This window comes from Mirounga leonina, unplaced genomic scaffold (genome assembly GCF_011800145.1).
Source record: "Mirounga leonina isolate KUSES-001 unplaced genomic scaffold, KU_Mleo_1.0 Mir_173, whole genome shotgun sequence".
In the NCBI taxonomy this organism is placed as follows: Eukaryota; Metazoa; Chordata; class Mammalia; order Carnivora; family Phocidae; genus Mirounga; species Mirounga leonina.
Window position 1 is genome coordinate 51,719,019 of NW_023270447.1, and position 24,592 is coordinate 51,743,610.

Genomic DNA, 24,592 nt, shown 5'->3' on the forward strand with positions numbered 1-24,592 from the left:
CTTACAGGAGTGTTAGTGCGCGCGAGCTGCCTGGACAAAACACCACAGCCCAGTTGCTGAAACAACAGAAATGGATTTTTTCACAGTTCTGGAGGCTGGAAGTCCAAGATCACGGTGTCCCCAGGTTTGGTCTCTCCTCAGGCCTCTCTCCTTGGCTTACACATGGCCACCTTCCTGTGGTGGCCCTTCCACTGTTTGCACGCTCTTCATCTTATAAGGACACCAGTCATACTGGATTAGGGCCTCACCCTTACAACCCCATTTAACCTTCATTACCTCCTGAAAGGCCCTATCTCCAAAGACCATCACACGGGGGGTTAGGATTTCAACATACACATTTTGGAGGGACGCAATTTAGTACGTAACAAGGAGCGAGCCTCTTAGTTTTGAGCTGTACGTTCGGTGACAGTCCAGTGCATTTATCTGCTTGATTATTCACTGAGCCTCCGCCAGCAGCATCTGGTTCCTCCAGGGAAATTCTTTCTATCTCAGGGCAGAAGCTATGCTAACCTAGGGAAAGCTAAAGCAAATGGGTTTTTATTTGTCTATTTATTTTTTAATTTAAATTCATTTTAGTTAACACTTAATGTATTACTAGTTTTAGAGGTAGAATTGAGTGATTCATCAGTTGCATACAACACCCAGTGCTCATACTTCAAGTTCCCTCCTTAAAGCCCATCCCCCAGTTACCCCATTCCCCACCCCCCCTTCCCTCCATCAACCCTCAGTTTGTTTCCTAGAGTTAAGAGTCTCATGGTTTGCCTCCCTATTTTCATCTTATTTTATTTTCCCTTTCCCTACATTCATCTGTTTTGTTTCTGAAATTCCACATATGAGTGAAATCCTATACTTGTCTTTCTCTGATTGACTTGTTTCGCTTAGCATAATACACTCTTAGTTCCATCCATGTCCTTGCAAATGGCAAGATTTCATTCTTTATGATAGCTGAGTAGTATTCCATTGTATATATGTATACCACATCTTCTTTATCCATTCACCTGTTGATGGACATCTGGGCTCTTTGCATATTTTGGCTATTGTGGACATTGCTGCTAAAAACATTGGGGTGCAGGTGCCCCTTTGGATCGCTATGTTTGTATCCTATGGGTAAATACCTAGTAGTGCAATTACTGGGTCATAGGGTAGTTGCTATTTTTTTTTATACAGATGATCAGAAGTATGTGTCATTTTGAGTGTCATTTTGAGAATTCAGAGCGCAAGAGAGCCTATGCCTAGAACCCATACCTAGAACCCCACACCAGCATCATCCTGAGCTACTGCCATTTCTGCTGCTGATCTGGCACCGTCACGTTCCCTCATTTTCCTAAAGCAAAAGAGGGCTCCAGCCCCTGTCCCCCACCCAGTCAGACCCTGTCCCTTCTCCTTCCCACTGGATTGCCTTGTGTCGGGGACTCCTCTCCTTGCTGCCCTGCCTCCTGTCCTCTAGCCCCCAGATCCACTGCCTGGGTTCCTGGGGTCCTCCTTGCCTCCAGCCCAGCTTTCTAATGCTAATAAAAATCCCTCCCACTTTGCAAGGACCTGCTGCCTGTGCACATCTCTCATTTAATCGTCACCACCAATAAGTGACAATCCTGGAGTGCTTGTACTTGCCACACAGGAGGCCAAGCACTTACCATGTTAGCACCTCACTCAACTCCCATCTGTCAGAGGGTGGGGAGACTGAGGGAGAGAGGCCACAAAACTAGCCCGAGGTCACCCAGCAAGTGGTGAGAGTTTCAAGTAACTTCGGCAATACCCTGATTTTGTCATTTCTGTGCTGAAAATGACTACCCACCAGCACTATTGTCAGTAGAATGTATTATTACATGCAGTTTGAGGCCTAGCTCCATCACTGACTTTCTGGGTGACCTTGGGCAAGATGCTGACCCTTCCTGGGCCTCGTCTTCTTACGTGTAAGATGAGGATAGGAACAGAGTACACAGGCCCCCAGTAGTATGGGAAGGCACCCTGAGATCTGGCCCCTGCCTGCCCACCCGTCATGCTGGCCTTCTGGCCTTGGGCCCAGTGGGCCACACACTTTCACATCTTCATGCCTCAGCCTTCAGAGCCCACACCGCCCACCACCTTGGTCTCTTATGTTTGCCAGAACTCTGCCCACCCCTCAGCAGAGTTTAACTGTTCCCATGAGAGCCAGTCCTCCATCTCCCCCATGAGAAGGGAAGCCTCTCAAGGGCAGGGACCTGGTTTGTGAACCATCTCATGTCCCCAGCATCACCCAGCACAGAGGGAAAAGCCTGCAGAGGGACCTCTCTGGCCCTTCGCCCAGGCTTGAGCCCCCGAACCAGTGGGTACACAGACCCCACGAGATCCGAAGTCACCCTCCTGTCCCCTTGAGCCTCTGTCAGAGGAACGCTAGTTTTCCCAAGTTCAGCAGCTCCCTTCAGGGTCCAGGATGACAGACAGAAGAACATTGGAGTCCTTGACGCTCGGAACGTTGAGGCTGCCAGGAAACGTAATGGTCATCAAGTTCCATCATTTTGCAGAGGGGGAGGCTGGGCCCCTGGCAGGACAGTGCTGTGGGAAAATCACAGGCTGCTGGTTCAGACAGATCGAGGTCCCAATTCCTGCTGTAACACTGCCTGCCTCTGGGCGCTTGGGCAAGCTGCTTCGGTTTTCCTAAGTATGCACCAGATGGTGGGCTCTCCCCCTGAAGAATTTGATTATGCATTCAGCAGATAGCACACATCGTTCTGTTGCAGTGGGGTTGCGTGGGACGGCCCTCGGGAAAGCGCCCGGCCCGCAGGGCTGCTCAGCACTTGTTTGCTCTGTCCAGGGACCCCTGCTCAGTTTCCAGACGTGTGACGTGTGACGGGAGTCGCCTGGGGAGCCCAGGGCTCAGGTGTGGGGCAGGATGGGAGCGGCCGCAGGCCTGCCGGGGACAGAGGGACCGAGAGGGCAAGCAGGAGGCTGCCTCAGCTGGCATTTGGGGCCAGGAGACACCACAGCCTAGTTGCCCTCTCCCCACCTGCTGCCATGGGAGGTTCTATTGTTGTATTCGGGTAATTCAGTCACAGGCGCTACGGCTGTTCTCTGCTGCTGGTCCTTAAGCCTGATGCTGTTTTTTAAAGGGATTGGTTCCAAACAGATGCTTACCTGGAGGCCCACCTCTGCCAGGCCCAGGATGACGACCATGCAAGGACGGATATGCTTTTATTTATTTTTTAAGCTTCACGAAGTCACAACTTTCCTATCAGATCTTTAAGCTCCTCAGGGCTCTTCTGCCGGCAGCGGTGGCCCAGCGTCCCCAGGCCCGGGGAAGGGGATGTGCATTTGCTGTCCACCTTGGAGTCCACGCTCCTTCTGATTCCACCCAGTGGCTGCACTCTGGACAGGGAAGAGAGGTCTTTGCTGGGTGAGGCAGAGAATTGGTCAAGTGTAGCTGAGAAACAGAAGGGCCCTTTTCACAAGCCTTTATCTGGGGAACACTTCAGGTTTATCCCGGAGAAATGCACACCCCCAGGAGAAGGGGAGCCTGGCTCCCGGCCCAAGCCCCGTCACCGGCTTGCTGCTCGGGACTGTGGGCAAGCCCTGTGCCCTCTTGGCTCCTTTCCTGTCTGTGCAGTCATGGGGATGGAGCCCATGCTCTCTGAGCGCCTCTGGGCTCTGTCTTTCTCCCCTGTGCCCCCCCCCCTTCCTCCTCCTGAGTAGTGCTGGGGCTGCCCCAGCTGCAGGGAGCCAGAGAGGGAGGCTGGGCTGCAGGGCCACGTGGAAAGCAGGGACAGGTGATGATCCCACAGCCCTTCTGCAGAGAGCTACGGAACACTGGCAGTGATCTGGCAGTAATAAACGCACCATTCACCCTGCCATTGTCTCTCCAGAGGGCTGTCACGGCATCTGCTGTCCCTCTTGATCCTGGCAGCCACCCTCTGAGGCAGTGAGGGCTAGTCCTTGTTTTACAGGTGAGGAAACTGAGGCTCAGACAGGCCCAGGGACACATGGGGTGTCCTTGTCAGGCTTTGAGCACATAAGCAGGCTTCCTGTTGTGCCCAGCCAGCCAAGGTGCTTCTTTGACCCTCCGTCCAGCGTCACCTGGCTGGTGGCCGGGGATCCTGGGGCCTCTGCCTGCACTTACATGTCCTGCATTTGGGGAGGGCCCTCTCTCGGAACACGGGTACCACATGCGTGCTGAAGACCCATCACACCATCATCACTCTCAGGAGGAGAATCGTTCCAGTGTCGGGATGAGGAGAGAGGCCCAGAGTGCCCTTGCCCAGCTTTGTGCAGCGGGGAGTGTCTGAGCCTGGCCTCAAACCCCGGTCTCCTGCCTCCCCTGTGCTGCCCTCCCAGCCTGCCTGCCCACAGCCTCCCCCAGAGTTGTGTTTCGTGCAGTCACAATGTCTGGGCTTGAAATCCCGGGACCACCCCACCAGGCTTTTCCTCAGTCATTCTTGGGATGCCCCTCGTCACCATGACTTGTGTTTCAGACCCCCAACCCAATGACATTCACTGTGGAAAAGACAGATTGCTTGGGGCAAAATGCCACAGAATTAACATTTCTAGAAACTTAAAAAGATTACAAAAATTAAGAAAGAGCTAAGGGACAAGTAGGCCGAATTTAAAACAAACTGGACCTGGATGTCTCTCCAAATGCCAGTCTTAGCCTTCTTCCTCCAGAACTCACTAGAAGGTCATGGGGAGGTCAGGGCAGACCCTAGGGAGGCCTCAGCGCAGGATGGCAGCCGGGGCTGGAGAGGGCAAGCTGGATTTGGTAAAAGGATGACACGGGGCTCTTTCCTGGCATCCTCTTCAGACCTCCTGCCTTTCTTGAACCTCTTCCCAGCCCCGTCCTCTTTCTCTCTCTCTCCTGTTTGCCCCCATATTCTTCCCTGCTGACCAGACCTCCAGCCTCTGGCTTCTCTCTCCCTCTGCTTCCAGCCCTCCACTTCCACCCCTGCTCTGGGCTTCCCATCCCTTGGTCCCAGGTTCCCTGCTGTCCCCCGCCGGGGCCTCCCCTCTGTGGAGTGCCCCCCCTCACGGCCTCTCTGCTCCCTGTCTTCCAGGTCGCCCAGACCTCAGGCCACGTATGTGAATGGTGGCCTTCCAGCCACGCAGCACATCAAGCAGGAGTCCCTGCCTGACTACCAGGCCATGACAGAAGCTCGCACACCCTTGTCCACTCACTGCCGGGCCCCGCCAGCCACTGGCCTGCACACAGACCTGGACCTGCCGGGCCGAGGCCTCGCTAACCCCGCCCCTTCCTGCTACCTTCTGGGCTGCGAACCCAGCTCTGGCCTGGGCCCCCCGCCTGAGGCCCACCTCCCTGAGGGTAGCCTAAAGCGTTGCTGCCTCCTGGGCCTGCCCCCCACCTCCTCGGCCTCCTCCTCACCCTGCGCCTCCTCCGATGTCACCTCCATCATCCGCTCTTCCCAGACAGCTCTGGTCACCTGCGTCAATGGACTCCAGAGCCCCCCGCTGCCAGGAGAGCTGGGGGGGCCTCCCAAGCGGGCCCGGCCTGGCCCTGCGACCACGGAGAGCCACGAGGGTGGTTTGCAGCTGGAAGCCTGCCGGAAGGGGGGCTTCCTGAAGCAGGAGCCCGCGGACGAGTTCTCAGATCTCTTTGGGCCGCCTCCCCAGCAAGGCCTGCCTCCCCCCTACCCCGCGCCTCAGTTGCCGCCCGGCTCGGGCCTTGGGGGCCTGGGGTTGGGCCTGGGCAGGGGGGCGGCGGGCCGGCAGGCCTGCCGGTGGGTGGACTGCTGTGCGGCCTACGAGCAGCAAGAGGAGCTGGTGCGGCACATCGAGAAGAGCCACATTGACCAGCGCAAGGGCGAGGACTTCACCTGCTTCTGGGCGGGCTGCGTGCGCCGCTACAAGCCCTTCAACGCCCGCTACAAGCTGCTCATCCACATGAGGGTGCACTCGGGCGAGAAGCCCAACAAGTGCATGGTGAGTTCCCACGGCTGCCAGGCCGAGCAGCGCAGCCCCCACCTCCGCACTAGGGATGGCTTCCCCGGGGGGGCTCCTGAGCTGGGGGCTGGCGGGGATCCCCTGCGGTCGAGGACGGAAGGACCGATGCTGTGGATGTGGCCACTGGTCAGGACAGTCTGCCCCCCCCCCCCCAACCGGGAGTCTTGGCTCCTCTGCTCACCAGGTGTCCCATCCCCCATCCCAAGGTGTACCGCCTGATCAAACACACTTGTTCAGGTCGTGACAGTACACGCTCTGAGGTCAGAGCAGGCCCGGGCAGATGCTCACCATCTCACCCACCAGGGGTCAGGTGCGTCGTGGACACCTGCTTTCCTCCAGCGCAGGGCCTTCATCGGGCAGCCTTCCCAGTGAGGGTCTCTGGGCCTCCAAGGAGGGCCGCGTCCTCACAGGCATCCAGCCTGGGAGTTGTGGCTCCCTTGGGCAGGTTTTGGGGTAAGGCCAGGGTTAACCTATAAGGATCCAGCAGTGACGAGGCTGGGATAGAACCTCAGTTTCCCGGGAACACACACACATGAACTGTGGGCACCTAGGCTCCAGCCCCTCTGACTTGTCATTTCTGCGTTGTGCTTTCGTGGTGGTGGAAATCCATATCAGAGTCTTTGTCCCTGATATCCTCAGGAGACCTGCTGTGCCTACCCCCAAGGCCCAGCTACCCCACTGGGAGAGGCACCTGCCTGGGAATGGAAGGGCTGGAGGAGCCGCCCAGTCTTCCAAGGCCCAGCTCTGCCTTCTCAGCCACTGGGGCATTGGTGAGGCAGGGGAAGCAGCAGCGGGTCTGGTCTGCAAGACCACGTCCTAGCCAACGTCAAGTTCTCTGGCATTCGCATGCTGTCACCGAAGCTGGACCCTGGTTCGTGAAGTGTTTGTTCTGGGAAGGGGTGCACTTCTGTTCCTGCTCAAGGCCCAGGGCAGCATTTGTAGGGGCCAGAGGGGAGGCAGAAAGCTTTGGCAACTGGCAGCATAAACTCCCCCTTCCTGGAACCAGGTGGTCACCCTTGGGGCCCTATCTGCTTGTGGAGCTGTGGTCTGGGCATGCAACTGGACCAGCTTATTCAGCTCAAGGGGGCTGGGTCTTGAGGATGAGGAGGAGGTCACTTTATAGACAAGTGGGGTGGTGAACAGTCTCTGCAAAAGGACAGGAACAGGAGGGAGCCCGTGGTTGGTGTGTTGGTGTTGTGGGGAGAGGCTGAGCTGGGCAGGCTGAGAATTTGACTTCATCATGTGTCTTGGGGTTGAGGGCATGCTGGAAGGAGCTGGTGGCCGGGCCAGTCCTGGGGATGCCTCTGTTTGTCTGGGGTGTTGTGACACATGGCTTGATGAAAGGCATGCCCCCACCTGGAAGGAGATGACCGCAGACTTCCAGAAGACAGAGGGCCCCTTCTCCCTCTGAGACCCTGGAGCTGATAGCTGCTAAGCAGCAGTCCTTCACGTCTCCTCTCCTGTGGGGCATCCTACTGGTGTCGGCAAGGGGCTGATGTGGAGGCCCAAGCCCTGGCACAGTGTGGTCAGTGGCCTTCGTGTGGAATTATAGCATGTGGGAGTGCCCATGTGGACTGCAGGGACTTTGGAGATAATCTAGCCTTCCCTGCCTGTTTTCTGGGAAACGGAGGCCTAGTGAGCAGGTCAGAGAGGCCCAGTTTACCCAGTGCAATGTGGGAATCTCTCTCTATGGTTCTTTCTCCTGGGCCAGCCAGGATCTCACTTGATTCAGCAAACTCCACAGAACACTGGCTTACACCTGGCTTGTGCCTGGCTCTGGGGACCCAGACCTGGACTTCCCAAGGTCTTCGCCTGCAGGCACCCATGGTCAGTAAGGGGTGGGAGATGGGTGTGGACAGGTTCTGCGTGGAGTTTGTATAGGCCCAGGGACGGGAGGCCCAGAAGGGCTTCATGGAGGAGGTGATGTTCAAGCCATGTCTGTGCTCACCCACGGTTTGCATTTAATCTTTATAAAAGTCCTGTAAAACCAAGGTTGTACAGATGAAGCAAAAAGGGTTCAATGGAGTCCAGCCGATCTTCTACCTGCTACTATGAGAATACCTTATCTTGCCTCTTGAGGGGTTCAGGCTTATGGTGATAATACCAGCAAGCAGCTTCTCAGTGTTGACTACATGCAGGAGCCATTCTTTTGGCAGGGGGAGGAGCAGAGGGAAAGGGAGCGAGAGAATCTTAAGCAGGTTCTATGCTCAGCATGGAGCCATACGTGGGGCTTGATCTCCCCACCCTGAGATCATGACCTGAGCCAAAATCAAGAGTTGGACGCTTAACCCACTGAGCCTCCCAGGTGCCCCAGGAGCCATTCTAAGTGATAACTCCGTGCGGTCCTCGTAACAACTCTACGGGATAGATACTATTAACCCCCATTTTACAGAGGAGGAAACTGGGGCTCACATTGCGTAATTTGCCCCAGTTCACACAGGTAGTTAGGGGCAAACAGTAACCAACAACAGTAATAGAGGCTATCATCGTCACAGTAATAATAGTAACAACAATAGAAGTAACTTGCCCGTGGTTGCACAGCTAGTAACCATTAGGGTGAAATCTGAACCCACATCTTCCTAAACTGTGATGCTTTTGTTTGTGTAGATGGTCCTGTTACACTCATTGTTCTCTGGGGCCCTGCTGGGTGCCATCATCCAGAGTTGGGGCAGAGACCTCCTCTGAGCTCCTCCCCGCCCGCCATGGGAGCGCGCCCCCTTCCTGCATCGCTGGCGCAGTAGGTGACCCAGGGGAAGGGGCACCCAAATAAATAAAATCTCCCTTCCCTGTAAAATTATTAATTTCTCATGACAGGCCTCTGCTACCATGTGCTGTAATAGACAAAGGAATTTTGGACCCGGATCCTCTGGAGAACAGGAAATAGATGAGACACTTTGATTGAAGAGTAAATGGCCCACTAAAATAGCAGTTAATCCTTTTATTATCTTTCCAGCAGCCGTGTGCACAGTTCTTTCATGAGGTAAGCCTTCCCCGCCCCGTCCAACTGTAACACTCCAGGCCCGGCAGCTGGTTTACATTTAGCCTGCGGAGCCTCCGCTCACGCACCAGGCGGGCCGGGAGGCGCAGCGAGGAGCCGGCCGCCCCCTGCCCAGGTTCTCCGTGCTCAGGGCGGCCTGGGATCGGATCGGGCCTCGGCTCGCGGGGGCCCCCGGGCTAGACCGCGCCGTCCGGCCCCCGCTCTGCCCTCGCCACGGCCCATCCACGCCATCCAGAGGAAGCTCCCTAATCTCTCTGCAATATCCTGTTATGTTTCTTATGTTGTCCGAGTTGTCTTAGCCTTATTAAATGTGGGGTTTCATCTGCATTAGGATAGCGAGGATACGTCCAAGCCAAATACTGCCGCGACGCCTCCAAGACGTTAACTTTGAAAAGATTAATTTCTTGCTTTCTTAGGTTGGGTCTCCCAGACAGTTGGAATTCTGATTGTCTGAGACTGCAGAAATTAGCAGGCTGTGTAGTTTGCTTTTCTGTGCATCAAGAAAAAGGCAGGGCGAAAAAGGAAAACCTTTCATAACCTTGGGTTTTAGAAAACAACAGTAATGATAGCAACAATCCCTGTCTTTGTGAAGAGGCTTCCCGGAGCTATGAGTGCAGTGTGGAAGGTGTGTGTAGACAGGTGAAAAGCCCAGGCCTGGAGTTACACCAACCCGGGTCCCCACCTGGGCCTGCCACGTAGCAGCTGTGTGACCTCAGGCAGGGGACCTAGCCTTTCTGAACTGTAGCACACTCGGTTGTAAAATGGGGCTATAATAGTAGTCGCCTTTTAAGGATTGTTGTCATTAGGGTTTGAAGAGATGACTTAGGGTGGTGCATCCCCCATCACGCTCTGTCATATCAACTGGTGCTGAGGTGGGCAGGGCTGTCACCCATGCCGGTGACCTTGTCAGGTGTCTGCCAGCAATGGGGAGTACCTGCTCCGTGCCAGACAGTGTCTGCTTAGGGTGACTGGAGCTAGAAGGGGGAACTGGGGCAGAGGCATAGGGAGGAGGCTCTGGTCCCTGCCCTCACAGGCCTGGGAGCCTCGAGGCTGGTCTTACATCCTGCCTGGGTTCCTCTGGTAGCTGCATTTGCACTAATCACTGATCCCCATCCCTTATGCCCCTCTCCCCTGTTTGCCACTCTGTCCCCAGTGCCATTGGACCTGGGACCAGGGAAATACATCCCACCAAAAGCTGAGCATTATTGATTGGCCGTGATCAGCCAAGGAACTCAGAACACCAGCCACCTGGCTGGGCCTTCCCAGCTCCCAGAGGGCCAGCCCGGGCCAAATCTACGCTCATCTCCTCTAATCCTGGGGCTTCTGGCTCTCTTTTTGCTTTACCTCGGTCCCCCAACCCCTGAGAAATAAATAGCACTGGGTGCTGGGAAAGGTGGGGGAGGTAGAAGGAACTGCTCTTTGTTGAGACTCAGGCCTTCTGATACCCTGGCCCAGTGCTAGCCACATCCCAGTCCGTGGTCAAAACTCTGAGGCCCAGAGAGGCTAAATCAGATCCCAAGGTCACGCAGTCTGCCAGGTGGCAGGGTACAGCTCCCCGTCAGATTTGCCCACCTGCTCTGGTAGGCTGTGAGTTGGAAGTCAGAGAAATGCTTGACTGGGGCAGGGGCGGAGGGTGTCTGAGATCCTATTTTACGGAAAGTCCTCAGGGAGAAGAGAACAAAATATTCTGAGGTATGTGATGTACAACCATGAGTCATCATTCCCATTTTTCAGAAGAGGCTGATGTTCACAGATGAAATGGTTTACTCTGGGTCGCCTGGCTCAGCTGCCTGGACCATTCCACAGGCCACACGGCCTTCCGCCCACCTGCCTTTGCTCAGCCTCTTCCTTAGCAGAGTCGAGTCCTCGGTGCTTCTCAAACCACAGTGGGGCGGGGCAGGGGGGGTTCCCTGGGCATCTGCTCCTCCCCAATTCCATGTCCTGAGACTAGCCCTGCAGGTTGGTCATGTTTCTGGGCCAGCAGACACCCCTGACTCATGTCAACATCTCCAACTCATTTTAGGGAATTTTCCTAGTGCCCAAAATGTGTGAGCAGGTGGGGCTACCAGTCCATCTTCGTCATGTACAGAGCAGAGACAGGGAAGACAGACCCTGAGAGGACAGTGAGGGGCCCAGGATCCCAGAGCAAATGGGGCAGCTTCAGTGGACAGGGAGATTCCAGAAGGGACTGGTAACCCAAAGGTTGGGAAAGGTTAGACTGTGGGAGAGTGACCTCAGCCGAGGGCAGAGTCCTCCCCAGAAACACTTGACTCACCTGAAGGATAGGCGCCCCTGTGTGCTGGGCCTCATCCTGAATGCTGGGGGTCCTGAGACAAAGATGAGGTGATGTGACTTCTGGCACCATAGGAAGGACACCAATTATCCTTGAATCTTTTTTTTTTTTAATTTTTTATTGTTATGTTAATCCCCATACATTACATCATTAGTTTTAGATGTAGTGTTCCATGATTCATTGTGCATAACACCCAGTGCTCCATGCAGAACATGCCCTCTTTAATACCCATCACCAGGCTAACCCCTCCTCCCACCCCCCTCCCCTCTAGAACCCTGTTTGTTTTTCAGAGTCCATCATCTCTCATGGTTCGTCTACCCCTCCGATTTCTCCCCTTCATTCTTCCCCTCCTGCTATCTTCTTCTTTTTTTTTTTTCTTAACATATATTGCATTATTTGTTTCAGAGGTACAGATCTGAGATTCAACAGTCTTGCACAATTCACAGCACTTACCAGAGCACATACCCCCCCAGTGTCTATCACCCAGTCACCCCATCCCTCCCACCCCACCCCCCACTCCAGCAACCCTCAGTTGGTTTCCTGAGATTAAGAATTCCTCATATCAGTGAGGTCATATGATACATGTCTTTCTCTGTTTGACTTATTTCGCTCAGCATAATACCCTCCAGTTCCATCCATGTCGTTGCAAATGGCAAGATCTCATTCCTTTTGATGGCTGCATAATATTCCATTGTATATATATACCACATCTTCTTTATCCATTCATCTGTTGATGGACATCTTGGCTCTTTCCACAGTTTGGCTATTGTGGACATTGCTGCTATAAACATCGGGGTGCACGTACCCGAAAGATCCCTACTTTTGTATCTTTGGGGTAAATACCCAGTAGTGCAATTGCTGCATCGTATGGTAGCTCTATTTTAAACTTTTTGAGGAACCTCCATACTGTTTTCCAGAGTGGCTGCACCAGCTTGCATTCCCACCAACAGTGTAGGAGGGTTCCCCTTTCTCCGCATCCCCGCCAACATCTGTCATTTCCTGACTTGTTAATTTTAGCCATTCTGACTGGTGTGAGGTGGTATCTCATTGAGGTTTTGATTTGGATTTCCCTGATGCCGAGCGACATTGAGCACTTTTTCATGTGTCTGTTGGCCATTTGGATGTCTTCTTTGGAAAAATGTCTGTTCATGTCTTCTGCCCATTTCTTGATTGGATTATTTGTTCTTTGGGTGTTGAGTTTGATAAGTTCTTTATAGATTTTGGATACTAGCCCTTTATCTGATATGTCATTTGCAAATATCTTCTCCCATTCTGTCGGTTGTCTTTTGGTTTTGTTGGTTTTTCTGTTTCCTTTGCTTTGCAAAAGCTCTTTATCTTGATGAAGTCCCAATAGTTCATTTTTGCCCTTGCTTCCCTTGCCTTTGGCAATGTTTCTAGGAAGAAGTTGCTGCGGCTGAGGTCGAAGAGGTTGCTGCCTGTGTTCTCCTTTAGGATGTTGATGGACTCCTGTCTCACAGTTAGGTCTTTCAACCATTTGGAGTCTATTTTTGTGTGTGGTATAAGGATATCCTTGAATCTTATGCTGTTATTGCTGGATGAGGGAGGGAGGGGAGCCAGGAGCTGAGAATTTGAGGTCTGGCTGCATTACCTTGTCTAAGTCAGTCAAGGGGGCTAGAACATTATTGGGCCTTTTTCAGCTTATATAGAGCTTCCACACATGCACTCCTCAGAGTGGAGAAATAATTCCTGGAGACCGGAATCATTATCCCCATTTTACAGCTGGGGAAAATTCATGCCCAAGTTCAGGCCTCAAGTGCATCATAGAGTCAGATTTGAACCCAGGTCTCAGCCCGACTCCAGAGATGATGTGCTAACCATGACCCTAAGCCACCTCCCAGGCAGAAAACCATGAGGCTGCTTATAATATCAAGAAAATATCCAGATTTGTGCCAGGCCCTGGTGGACCATGGGGTCACAGAAGGGAATCAAAGCCAGCTTTTGGCCTGGAGGAGCCCCCGTTAAGCAGAGAAACCGATAGACGTGTGCATTTAGCGGTTTTCCCACGCTAGTCACCGATCACATTGAGAGCCTGTTGCACGTCCCCTGCCCTGCAGATATGACGAGTCCTTTGTGCCTGTTTTGGAAGAGAGGGCACTTGTGGGACGAGCAGTGAGACATTTCACCTTCTCTACAATAAGTAAGTCACCCGAAGATAAACTTCCTTTCTGGAGGCTGCAGTTTCCAGTGAGAGAAAAATTTATCAATTGGAGCATGTTTTCAAACCCCTGCCCTTGAAACTGCTGCTGTAAATGAACACAGAGAGGTCAAGCTGGTCCAATCAGCTTAGGTGCCAAGTCCACCCACTTTGGAAATGGGGCCTGAGCCTCAACTCCTTGTTCTAAGGTGGGAAGGGTGTGGTAGGAAAACTTTTCCGGGCACAGGCAGCATCTAAGTTGGCCTACAGATATGCCCTTTTTAACAACCCCGCCTGGGGTCCCTCTTGGGATCAGTCAGTTCTCATGTCTGCTTATTATCAGATGAGGAAGCCAAAGCCCAAAGAGGGTGCACCAGTGGCCCAGTGACACCCAGCAAGTTAAAGGTAGCCACGTGATGCCTGCTTTATTTCTCCCAGCCCTGAGGCTTCCTCTTGCTCCCAAACTCCTAGAGAGCCTGCACATTTCGGCTCCTTTCGCCCATTTGGGTCTTGGCTTTTGCTGGTCCCTCGGTCTGGAATGCCTTTCCCAGCCCAGCAAACTCCTAACCATCATTCACAACCCAGTCCAATGTCCCCTCTCCCACCCCCTCCTTCCCATGCCTGCTGCTCTCCCCACACATGTTGCCCCTTATATAACAGTGTTTCCTGGTGTGGCCAAGTGTCTTGGGGACCACATGCCCTTTGATGTCTGGCCTGGCCTTGGAGGCAGAAGAGCTACGCCTGCTCTCTGGTACAGAGCCTCTGCCCTAACGGCGATCTGACCTTCCCACTCCAAGGCTGCATGAGTTCTCTGTGAAGTCACAAGATTGGCAGGGCCCTAAAAGATGGGCATGTCTACCCTCTAATCTGGTGCTTAAAAGTTCTTCTGCAGGAAGGCCTGAACTTGAAACCTGCCTTTGCTCCCTGTCAGCCTGTGACCGAGTGTGAGTAATTTGACTTCTGTAGGGCCCCGTGTTCTTACCTGTGCAGTGGAGGCAACAGGACAGTCGGGAAGCTTCCAGGACATGCCGTGTATGACGTGCTTATGCAGTGCCTGGCACATAGTAAACGCACAGCAAACAGCTCTGTTTGGGGCAGTTTGCATTAGGAGAAGAGCAAAGGGAGAGTCTGAAATGAATAGTAGCCAAGCAGTCGTGAACATCCCCAGAGGAACAGAAAGGGCTGGTGTAAATCCCAGCTTGGTTGTGGACTGGCTCTGTGACCTTGGACAGGTCCCCTCGCGGTGCTGAGCCTCAGTTTGCTGAGCTGGGAAATGGGAGAATGTCCAGCAGTCTGTGTTCGGTGAGGGCCCAACAGATGCCAGTGTCTTTTTCCCTCTTGAACCCAGGGTTCCAGCTCCACAGAGCTTGGCTTATACTGGGATGCCTTTCTCTCTCCTCTAATTTTTAAAAATTCAGACTCAGGCGGCTTTATGAGGAGAGGCTGCCTGGAAGCTCTGGCCTTGTGATGAGATCAGAGGCCTGTACGGAGGGAGAAGGTGAGACCCCAGATGGAAATGACTTGCCCAGGGGAAGGGGAGAGGACCTGGAGACAGATGGAGTGGAGGCTCGTTCCAGCTCCGCTGCTCACTCGCTCTGCAACCTCGGGCAAGTCGCTTCACTCCCCAGTCTCTCTTGTTGGGTCCGTAAAATGACAGCTGTGATGCTTTCCCCAGAAGAGTCTCTGTGCGGGGTAGCGGGGCCATGCACTACCAACCACACAGTGCCCTGCAGGAGGAAGCAAGTTCAGCTCCCAACTCCCAATCCAGTGCGCCTGCTCACTACCGGGCCTCAGAGGACACGGTCACCGTCACAGGCATGCTCCTGCCATCAGGCATGTCACGGGGTAGCCGCGTGCTCCCCAAACACAATCCCTAGCCTGCAGTGTTCCCAGGCCCCCTCCTTCCCTGCTCCACAGCCCACCCTCCCCACCCCCACCCCTACTTCATCTCCATCCCTGCCCACCTCCTCCTGTCCTGTTTAAATTCTGAGTCAGGAATCCATGAGCCAAAGGGGACGCCTAACCAGCCCTGAGACCTCAAACAAGTCACGTGGCCTCTGGGAGCCTCAGGTTCCTGTGTGTATAAAGGGGAGACAGTTGTGAGATTAAATGAGATCATGCGTGTGGAGCACTTACCTCATGCCTGGCAAATACTTGGCGCTTGAAAACAGGAGCCCTTGTTCTTTTTTTTTTTTGAGTCATCAAACCCAAGGTCTAGCATCCTAGGGGCACCAAACTTGAGGGTCCGGGAGGAACACTGGCCAAGTTTTGTGAACTCAGCACTGCTTTATGGAATATGAAAAAAATTAAGGATAAAAAAACACAGTTGTCTGAATTGAATTTAAAATAATAAAAGGGGGAAAAAAGCTTTTTAATTTAATGTAAATGGAATTGAAATTGATTCTCTTATTAGAATGAGAAAGTCAGATAAAATCAACAGTGACTCTAAGAAAGTGTCCAGACCATGTTTTCTGAGAGGGGCATCGTGGAAACGGTAAACTGCATGACTGAGCATTAATAGGCTCTGTCTCCGCTGGATGGCAGATGGGCTAGCTGAGCGGACCTCATCTGTTTGGTGGGTGATGGTCACATGACCCCTATGGCCTCAGCCACCTTGGATGCTCCAAGACCCAGGATGCTCAGGAGTCCTTACCTGCGCCTCTCCCTTGGGAGAGAGCCTGGTGCTCATCCGAATTGCCTCTCTCCTCACCCCTGCCAACTTTTCAACAGCTTTGTTGACACCCACACTGTGCCAGGTTTGATGCTAGAAGCATGAGGTGCAATGTCAAGTGAGGAATGGTCTGGTGGCAAGGGAATTAACACAGAAGAGGGAGAAGGCTTCCCCTAGGATGTCCTGAGAGCTGGGCTTTGAAGGGTGAGTAGGAGCTTTCCAGGTGCAGATCTCAAGGAAAGGCTTTTCGGGGAAAGAGAACAAAGCGTGGCGAAGTTTTGAGACGTGACAGTCTTGACCCTTGTGGGAAGCCTAAGTGTCTTCTAGTGCTTGGAGTGTTATCTTCATGGGGCCGGGAGCAGAAATGGTAGTTGGAATTGGACCTTAAAGGGCCTCCAAGTTCAGTATAAGGAGCTTGGACTCTACCCTGAGGGAAGTACAAGGAGTGGTAGAAGGGTTCTGAGCAGGAGAGTGACACAGTGAGTGTTAACATGGAGAACACTGGGCATGTGGCGGTATGTAGTCGTCGGAGGGGGAGTGACAGCGGGCAGATGAGGACACAGAGGCCAGGAAGGAGGCTTCGTCCCCAGGTCCACCAGAGCAGCCCCCCAGCCAGTGCCTGGGCCAGCACGGCTTGGCCGTCAGCCAGGGCCTGGACCCCAAGGCCAGGCCAGCTCAGCCCAGCAAGCCACACTGGGGCACTGTGTCCGCAAGGTTGGGTAATCGAGCTCAACCCCCTTTGGAAACGGCGTCCGGCACATTTACCAGTGGGAAACGGGAAAGGCATTTCCCATAATGTGGCTTTGTAAAGTTTGCACAACTGTTCTTTGTTTTCCGTCCATCCCCACAATAAATCTTCCTCCACTGCCAGGACGGGGCCTCCGTGGTCTGTAAGTGATTACGGCACCGACTGGTGCCTCGCTGCCTCCTCACGATGCATTCTTCTGACGTGGGGAGCGATGCAACGGGAGCCCGTCCCTGGGACTCTGTGGCTTTGCAAGTGGCCATTTCCAAATAGCAAGGAGGTGGCTGCCTGGAGGGGCGCAGCCCGCGCCAGCCCTCCACATGCCCCCGGCCCCCTGGACAAGTCTGCCGCGCCAGGGGCATGAGCCTGAGAGGGCAGGCATGCACGGTAGACTGGGCTGTGCCTTTCTTGCAGATGGGACAGTGGGACTGGGGTCTCCACAGGCCTGCATTTTGGGGGGCAACACCTGGAAGTCTCTGCTGGGCCTGGAGCAAGGTGAGCACCCAGTGAGTGTCTGTTCAACTGATGAACCATCCACAGCCTCTTCGTTTTATCAGAGTGGAAAAGCATAGGGTTTTGGAGCTGAAAAAACATTTGCACCTTCCTGGAGCCCGGACGAGTGGTTGATGGGTGGTTCCTGTGCTGGGGGAATGCACAGGGCAGTGGCAGGACCCCTGTTTTATAGTGAGGTCACTGAGATCCAGAGCTTCTGCAAGCTGGCCAGGTGTCCCTTCTGGGACTCCACCTCATGTCCTTGGCTCCTGCTCCGTGATCTTCCCACTGCACACGGTTGCCTTTGTACCCCCATTTAACCGTGAGTTTCTGCTTCCCAGAATCTACTGAACCCAAGTTTTAGGAGTCATTTTGACCTACGGGGTCAAAAAACCTGACCAGGTTTAGTTGCCCCTGACTATGATAGCAATCAGGAGACAAGAGGGTTAGCTCCGGGAAGAAAAATGAGTCTGTTGTGCCCCACATACTTCCTCAAGGTCCGCCTCCCCTCGCACCCCCACTACCTGCCCCCATTCCTTCTCCCCAGGCAGCCAGGACAAGAAGAGGTGGCTCCCTGAGGCCATAAATCTGAATGTCTGTACTTCTGCTGTTTGCCTATGGGGAAACAGGCCCTTAGAGAGGCTTTGGCTCATTGAAGATCACAGAACAAAGGAAGGAAAGCTCAGCTCCCTGGCCTCCCAGCTCAGGGCCCTTCCCACTATACAGAGGCACCACCAGTTGAGGACCTACTAGGTGCTAGGCCCCATGTTGAGGGCTTGGATGCCTTGTCTTCATCTGTACCGTCACTGCCTCCCCTGTCCTGAAAGAACACAGGCCTGTGTGGTGTCTGCACCAAGGAAGAACCTTCGGGAAATCTCATCTGTTGCTGCTCCCAAGCCCTGCAGCACTCTTTGACAGATGGGGACCTGATGACCCACTAGAGGTCGCCCAGTAGGGGATGGCGTGCGGCTTGTGCAGCCCACATGTGTTAGTGTCGCCTTCCCTCCCGGCAGGGCTCCGGGGAGACTCTAACCTCACACCTCTGCGTGCAGTGGAAAAGCACAATGATGGATCACTGTGGGCGTTAGGCCCTGAGAAGCCTGGCTTGTGCAGACGCCCAAAGGCATGCACTTCCCCTGCTTGCCTCTGCCTCTCACTTTCTTCATGCACACAAAGCCACCTGGCCTCGGGATCTCAATTTCTTCATCTGTGTGAGGAGGACTTGACTTAGTTCAAAGCTCTTGGAACTCTGGGCCCTGATTTGGGCAGTACAGGGAGAGACAGCATGGCCCAGGGGTTCAGAGCTCGGTTCCCTCCCCAGCTCTGCACTCAAACTGCCTTGTGGCTCTAGGAAAGTCCCAGACCCCTTTGGGCCCTCAGTTTCCTCACCTATAAAATGGAAGGTTTGGGCTCCAGGATTCCTACGATCCTTTGAACTCAAGACTTTTAGACCCCCATCTTTATCTTTCTGCATTCCTGGCAGGGCCCCTGGGAGGAGGAAGGAGATGGAGGACAAGGAAGGGGCAGGTGTGAGGCCCCCCATGGAGCCCTTTGGTCTCATCTCCTTCCACGTTCCTCTCTGTTGCTCTGCTCCAGTCACCTGGCTCTTGGCTGTTCTCCCAACATGCCAAGTTCATTCCCACCTCAGGCTCTTTGCTTGGTTCTTCCCCTCTGCCCCACATGCTCTTGTCCCAGCCCCACCTCCGTCCACGTGGGCCACTGCTCCCACGCCCTGCCGCAGCTGTTCATAGGTTCAGTCTCCACCAGTTCTGTTTTTATGACCGTGGGCCCAGAGATGGAGCAAGAGAGCAATTCTGTATTAATTGATGACCAAAATGCCTGACAGCCATGGAGGCAACAAGGGAAATGATTAAACTACCCGAAAGCAGCTACCTTAAAGTGTGAGGCAGGAAGCAATGTGGTATTTGTTAGGAATGTGCTCTCCTCCAGATACTGGATTAAGCCCTTTGTTCATGTTCTTTCAGTGAATTTTTGATATTGGCATTACTGCCCCATTTTATAGATGAGCAGACCGAGGCTCAGAGAAGTTAAGTGTTGGGATACCAAACCCTGGCCTCCTCCCACTGCTCCAGGACACCCCCCGCATCCACATGATTTTCTGAAACCGTGAGCTGATTACTCCTTGTTTTCACTGAGCTCGCCCCAGAGGACCCCTGACGAGGGAACTTATTTAGTTACTGTGTCTTCTCAAAAGCAATCACATGGAATCTGGGCTTTTCATGGATTTGGAGTCAATCTTTCCAGTTCACCTGTGCTGGGTGGTGGGAAGGGGTTGCTCTATCAGGAATTAGCACCATGAACCCAGTCCCCATGTCCCACTTTCCTGGCTTCTATGTGCAAGAAGATAGCTGACCTCACAGCAGACTTGCAGCCATCAGAGGAAGGGAGTGGTTTGGGAGCAGCTGCCTGGAGCTCCAGCCCTGAGAAAGGGTCAGGATGGAAGGGCTCTGTGGCTCATGACGGCATAAGCTGGGGCAGAAGAGAAAACGTGGGGAGGTCCTGTAGCCAGTAAGAGTTGGAGTCGAGACTTGAATCCAAGTAAGCCTGCAGGTATAACCGCTCCTCAGGAAGATCTAGACCCTGCCCTCAAGGTTCCTGAAATCCAGTTTCCATGTCCAAGGTCTTGCCTGATCCCTTCTTTGTCATGACGTAGGCTGGGCAAGTTATTTCATTATTCCAGTCTGTTTCCTCATCCGTTTTATGGGAACGATAATCCTGCCTTCTCTGGGTGGAATTGCTTATGGCTCCTCACCCCATGTCATCCTCATAACAAATTCATGTCTTTGGGAACATTGCCCCATCTTCATAGTGAGGACCCTGGGGCCTGGACAGGCAGGGTGGCCAGCAGAAGGTCACACAGTAGGCCCACCGTCATAGCCAGGGTTGCATAGTGGGTGACACAGCGGGTCAGCAGCCCTGCTCAGAGTCATACATCAGGTCAGCAGCTATACCCAGGGTCACACAGTGGGTCAGCAGCCCTGCCCAGGGTCGCACAGTGGGTCTGCTTTCATGCCCAGGGTCGCACAGTGGGTCAGCAGCCCTGCCCAGGGCCGCACAGTGGGTCTGCTTTCATGCATAGGGTCGCACAGTGAGTCAGCAGCCCTGCCCAGTGTCGCACAGTGGGTCTGCTTTCATGCCCAGGGTCGCACAGTGGGTCAGCAACCCTGCCCAGGGCGTGCTATTCCCCTGCCGCACCTCTCCTCTGAGTTCTGTCAGCTGTTGTGCAGGACCATGATGGTGTCTCTCGGGCCCGCTCTGCGGCTGCTGCCCCCACAGTTGGCCCAGCCCCGGGGCTGGGGGAAGACGAGGTGTGGTCCTGAGGCCTGAGGAACAGAGGGTCTGTCGCCTGCAGTCAACACCTCTGTCAGGAAGTTCTCGGCTCGTGCCTTCAAAGCGCCAGCCTTTAATTGTCTCCACATTGTGAACCTAGGAAGGTTTGTCCTGACAACTGGTTGGTGAAATCAGCCAGGAGATCCCCCTCCCACAGCCTTTCAAGAGCTGTCTGAGGTGGTTACCGAAGGGTATAAATTAGATTCACCTGGCAAGACCCCACTTCCCCCTGGAATATTCATGAAAACACTCTCATTGGATCCTGTCAGAGGAGCACGTATGAGGCCTGGGCCCCCAGGAACCTGGGCGAGTGAGAAGTAGGAGCTTCCCGTATTCACTGGAGAGGTGGTGAAGTGAATGGGGCCTCATCATGGCGTTTGCCAACCCCCATCTAGCTTCGGCTTCTTCCTCCATAAAAATACTAAAAATTATATTTTATGACGGCATTGGCATAAAGTCACATTCATATTATGTATTAAAACATTTTCTTTGACCTAGAAGTTCCTTTTTTTCTTCCTATTTTAAATTAAAACATTTTCATGAGTCCCTGAAAATACTGTGGACTCTCGCCACCATGCCGGCATGCCTGATGGATAAGTCAGCCCAGAAGCTGAGCCTGCAGAGGCTGCAAGTCCACCCCTTCCTTTCTCTGGGCTTGTTTCATCCTCTTTGAAGAGGGTTAGGCGCAGGAAACACCAGAAAATTCTGTTGTGATGTTCTAGTCTGTTCCTTCCTATACTGGTCCATTTTTTCCCCCTTATCCTTTTTTTTTTTTTTTAAGATTTTATTTATTTATTTGACAGAGTGAGAGACAGCGAGAGAGGGAACACAAGCAGGGGGAGTGGGAGAGGGAGAAGCAGGCTTCCCGCTGAGCAGAGAGCCCGATGCAGGGCTCGATCCCAGGACCCTGGGATCAGGGATCATGACCTGAGCAGAAGGCAGCCGCTAAACCTATTGAGCCACCCAGGGGCCCCTCCCCTTATCCTTAAGTTCTTGGCTTCTATTAAGGATTCATGGACATTCACAAAAAAAGATCTATATGTAGTTGAACTGATGTAAATGAGAGAAAAGGACATAAATACACAAAAAACTTAAGCTCGTTTAGTTATGATTGAACTGTGTTTTCTTGGAGCTTCCTGGAAGCCAAGGCAAAAAGGGCAGCTTGTTGAATTACAGAGTTCTGGGCTGTCTGGGAAAGGAAGAAGAGCAACCAGCTTGTGTGTTGGGGCCAGTTTTGTCTGGATCTCAAACCCTTATGAGGCCGTGGTGAGAGTCCCCTGAGCTGATGGCTGGAGGAAGGCAGTTGAATTGATTGATGATAATACAGAATCACTGAACGAAACAGTAGACCTTATTTTCACTGATAATTTTTCTTATGTTCTTTGAGAAAAGCCAGGGGCAAGTAAATACTGGCAGTGAAGCTACCTTACCTGTGTCCTCTAGGCTATGTCGTGCTTAGTCTGTCCATCCCCCTTTCACAGATGAAGAAACTGAGGCTTAGAGAAGCTAAGTAACTTGACTCTGATCTTCTATGGCAAGGGGGACCTGACTTCTATGGCAAGTGGCCATTCTCTGCAGACTTCACACTTCAGTTTACTACTTGGGGCACATTCGGTCCCTTCTTCAAGGAGCTCATAACCTAGGGGACTCTATGGATCTTACAAAGAAGAGGGCAAGGCTGTGTGCTATGTGCTCTGAGGGAGCCGAGTCCTAGGAGAAGGAGCAGCTCTCAGCCTGGGCATCGGGGAGGGGGAGTCAGCGTAGCATCATGGAGTTGGTGAGACAGGGCATTCCAGAAGGCAGTATTAGCCTGGGCCCAGAGGGGAGATGCGACACCTTGGTCAAAGCTGTGGCAGAGTGGAGAGAGGCAGCTGCCTGCCGGGTTTCTTACTTACAAGCAGAAGAAACCAGCTCTGGCTATAATGAGCCCTGTGTCCCCCTTTGTCCCCCACCCCCTAAAATTTATTGGCAGGCCCTTGTGCCCACAGACCCATGTAAGGAAAGAGGAGCAGATTTTGAGGACAGGCGGGATCTCAGTTTTCCCAGAGGTCTGGAAACAGGGAGCCTACACCTGCTTCTCTAAGAGACAACAGAAAGTCCAGACACCTCTGTGCTCACTCCAGGACCAAAGCTGTGGCAGGGCATCCCACTGGCCAGGCCCATCTCTGGTCTCCCTCAGGCTGACAGGGTGTTGCTTCCTCCTTTGTGGAAGGCATGAAGGTCCTCCCTATTCACACCGTCACTTCCCACACCGAGGGATTCTTCAGTCTGGGGGAAACTGGGCAGCGAGTCAAACCAGCACATCTGTCAGCTACAGAAATGATTGGAGCCGAGAGATACCCAGGAGGGACCGTGGACAGAAGGGGATGGGGAGGCCATTAAATGAGGGATTGGTGCTCCACTCTGGCCGGGGTTCATTGAGGGGACGCTGGTACAGCCTTGGCAGTGCAGGGGAGGAAGGTGTAAGCTGGTCTGGGGCATGCTGAGTAGGGAGGTGCCGGCCAGAGGACCACTGGGTTGGGGGGATATGCAAGGAGATGGGGTGTCATCAGCCTGGAGGCAGACCTGGTCAGTGATAGGGAAGAGAGCCTTTATAGGATGGGGGAGGCAAAGGCCAGGGGGAGAGAAGTAAGGGGTTTGGGTGGCTAGGTAGAGCAGACTGGTGGGTAGAGTGGGCTGAAGAGTTGAGTAATGAGTTTGGTTTCAAGGGAGAGAACCTTGGACTTGTTGGAATTTGGATAAGACAGGATGGAGGAGAGCAAGGAAGTTTGGGAGAGGCTGAGAGGGATGGTGGAGGGAAACTGCCTGCACGGTGAGCTGGGTGACGTGGGTAGGGGAGGGCATGGCGCAGGGTGTGTACGTGAATGATGTGGTCATTTGTCCTCTCCGCAGCTGGATAGATGCAGGCAAAGCTGATCTATGGATTTGCCCCGAGAGTGCGGTTGTACTGGGCAATGGCTGAGAACCTGGGGAAGACAGTAAGAGGCATCTGAGCTGGGGCAGGGAGGGAAGTGAAGGCCCAAGAAACCCAGTGGATGGGAAGCCAGTGCAGACAGGAGGCCAGTGGGTGAACTAACTGAAAGGAAAGGTAGGTGTGGTCACTGTGCTTGGGCATTTTACATGTGTTGTCTTGAACTGGGAGATGTGTATCTCTCTTTTGTGGATAAGGAAACTGAGGCACAGAGAGGTTAGGTAACTTACCTGTGGTCACGCAGTTAGTGCTGGAACTAAGTTTGTCCCTGCAGTCTGACCTCCTCCTGCTGAGTGCGGAACGGGGAAGTGCCCAGGGAGCACTTCTCCGGAAGCCAGGGAGGAAAGGGGGTGGGTTTCCAGAAGGTGGGGAAGGAACACTGAACATCTGAAATGAAGAAGCAGAGAAAACTGGGCTCTCCCGCTGGAAACGCTTGGTGGAGTCATGGGGGACAACGAGGGCAGTGTGGGGTGATGGTGATTTGGGTCATCCTTGCCTAGTTGATTGGCTGGATCACATAGTAGGGGATAGTTTGGGGTGTTCGCTCACCTGGGCCCTCTCAGACTCTCATCTGTCCCCCACTGACCAGGCTCTCCCATTCTCCAGGAAGACTAGCAGGCTGGAGGGCTGGGTACCTCTGCATTCTGCCGGGATAAGGGGAGGGCCCTTACGACGTCCTCTGTGCATCAGCTCCTGCATCGTCCCTAGTACCCTGGGCTGGTGCACGGGCTAGCTCAGAACAGCCTCTGTGTGTGTGCGGCCACGTCTGTGTGGGTCCATTCAGCTCCATGTGCCTGCTCTGGGCCTGCTTTGCGCAGAAAGTTGGCCACACAGCAAGGAGTCCTTCCCTGGAGATGCTCATGGTCTAGACGGGGGACAGACAGGGACCCAAGTTACAAGACCCCGTGATGAATCCCCTGGAGGAAAATAAATGGGAACCCAGAGGAGAGGATTTAATCCAGGGTGGAGAGGATCCTGGAAGGAAGCTGGA

The 24,592-nt window shown here is 53.6% G+C and overlaps 1 protein-coding gene across 1 annotated transcript in view; it reads left to right on the plus strand.

Annotated features, from left to right (window-relative positions):
• GLIS1 (GLIS family zinc finger 1) overlaps window positions 1-24,592 on the plus strand; it is a 221,843-nt gene that overhangs the window by 136,383 nt on the left and 60,868 nt on the right. Inside the window, exon 4 of the mRNA XM_035018514.1 lies at window positions 5,022-5,904. Within this exon, the coding sequence (XP_034874405.1) occupies window positions 5,022-5,904 (883 nt within the window). The remainder of the gene's footprint in view (window positions 1-5,021; window positions 5,905-24,592) is intronic.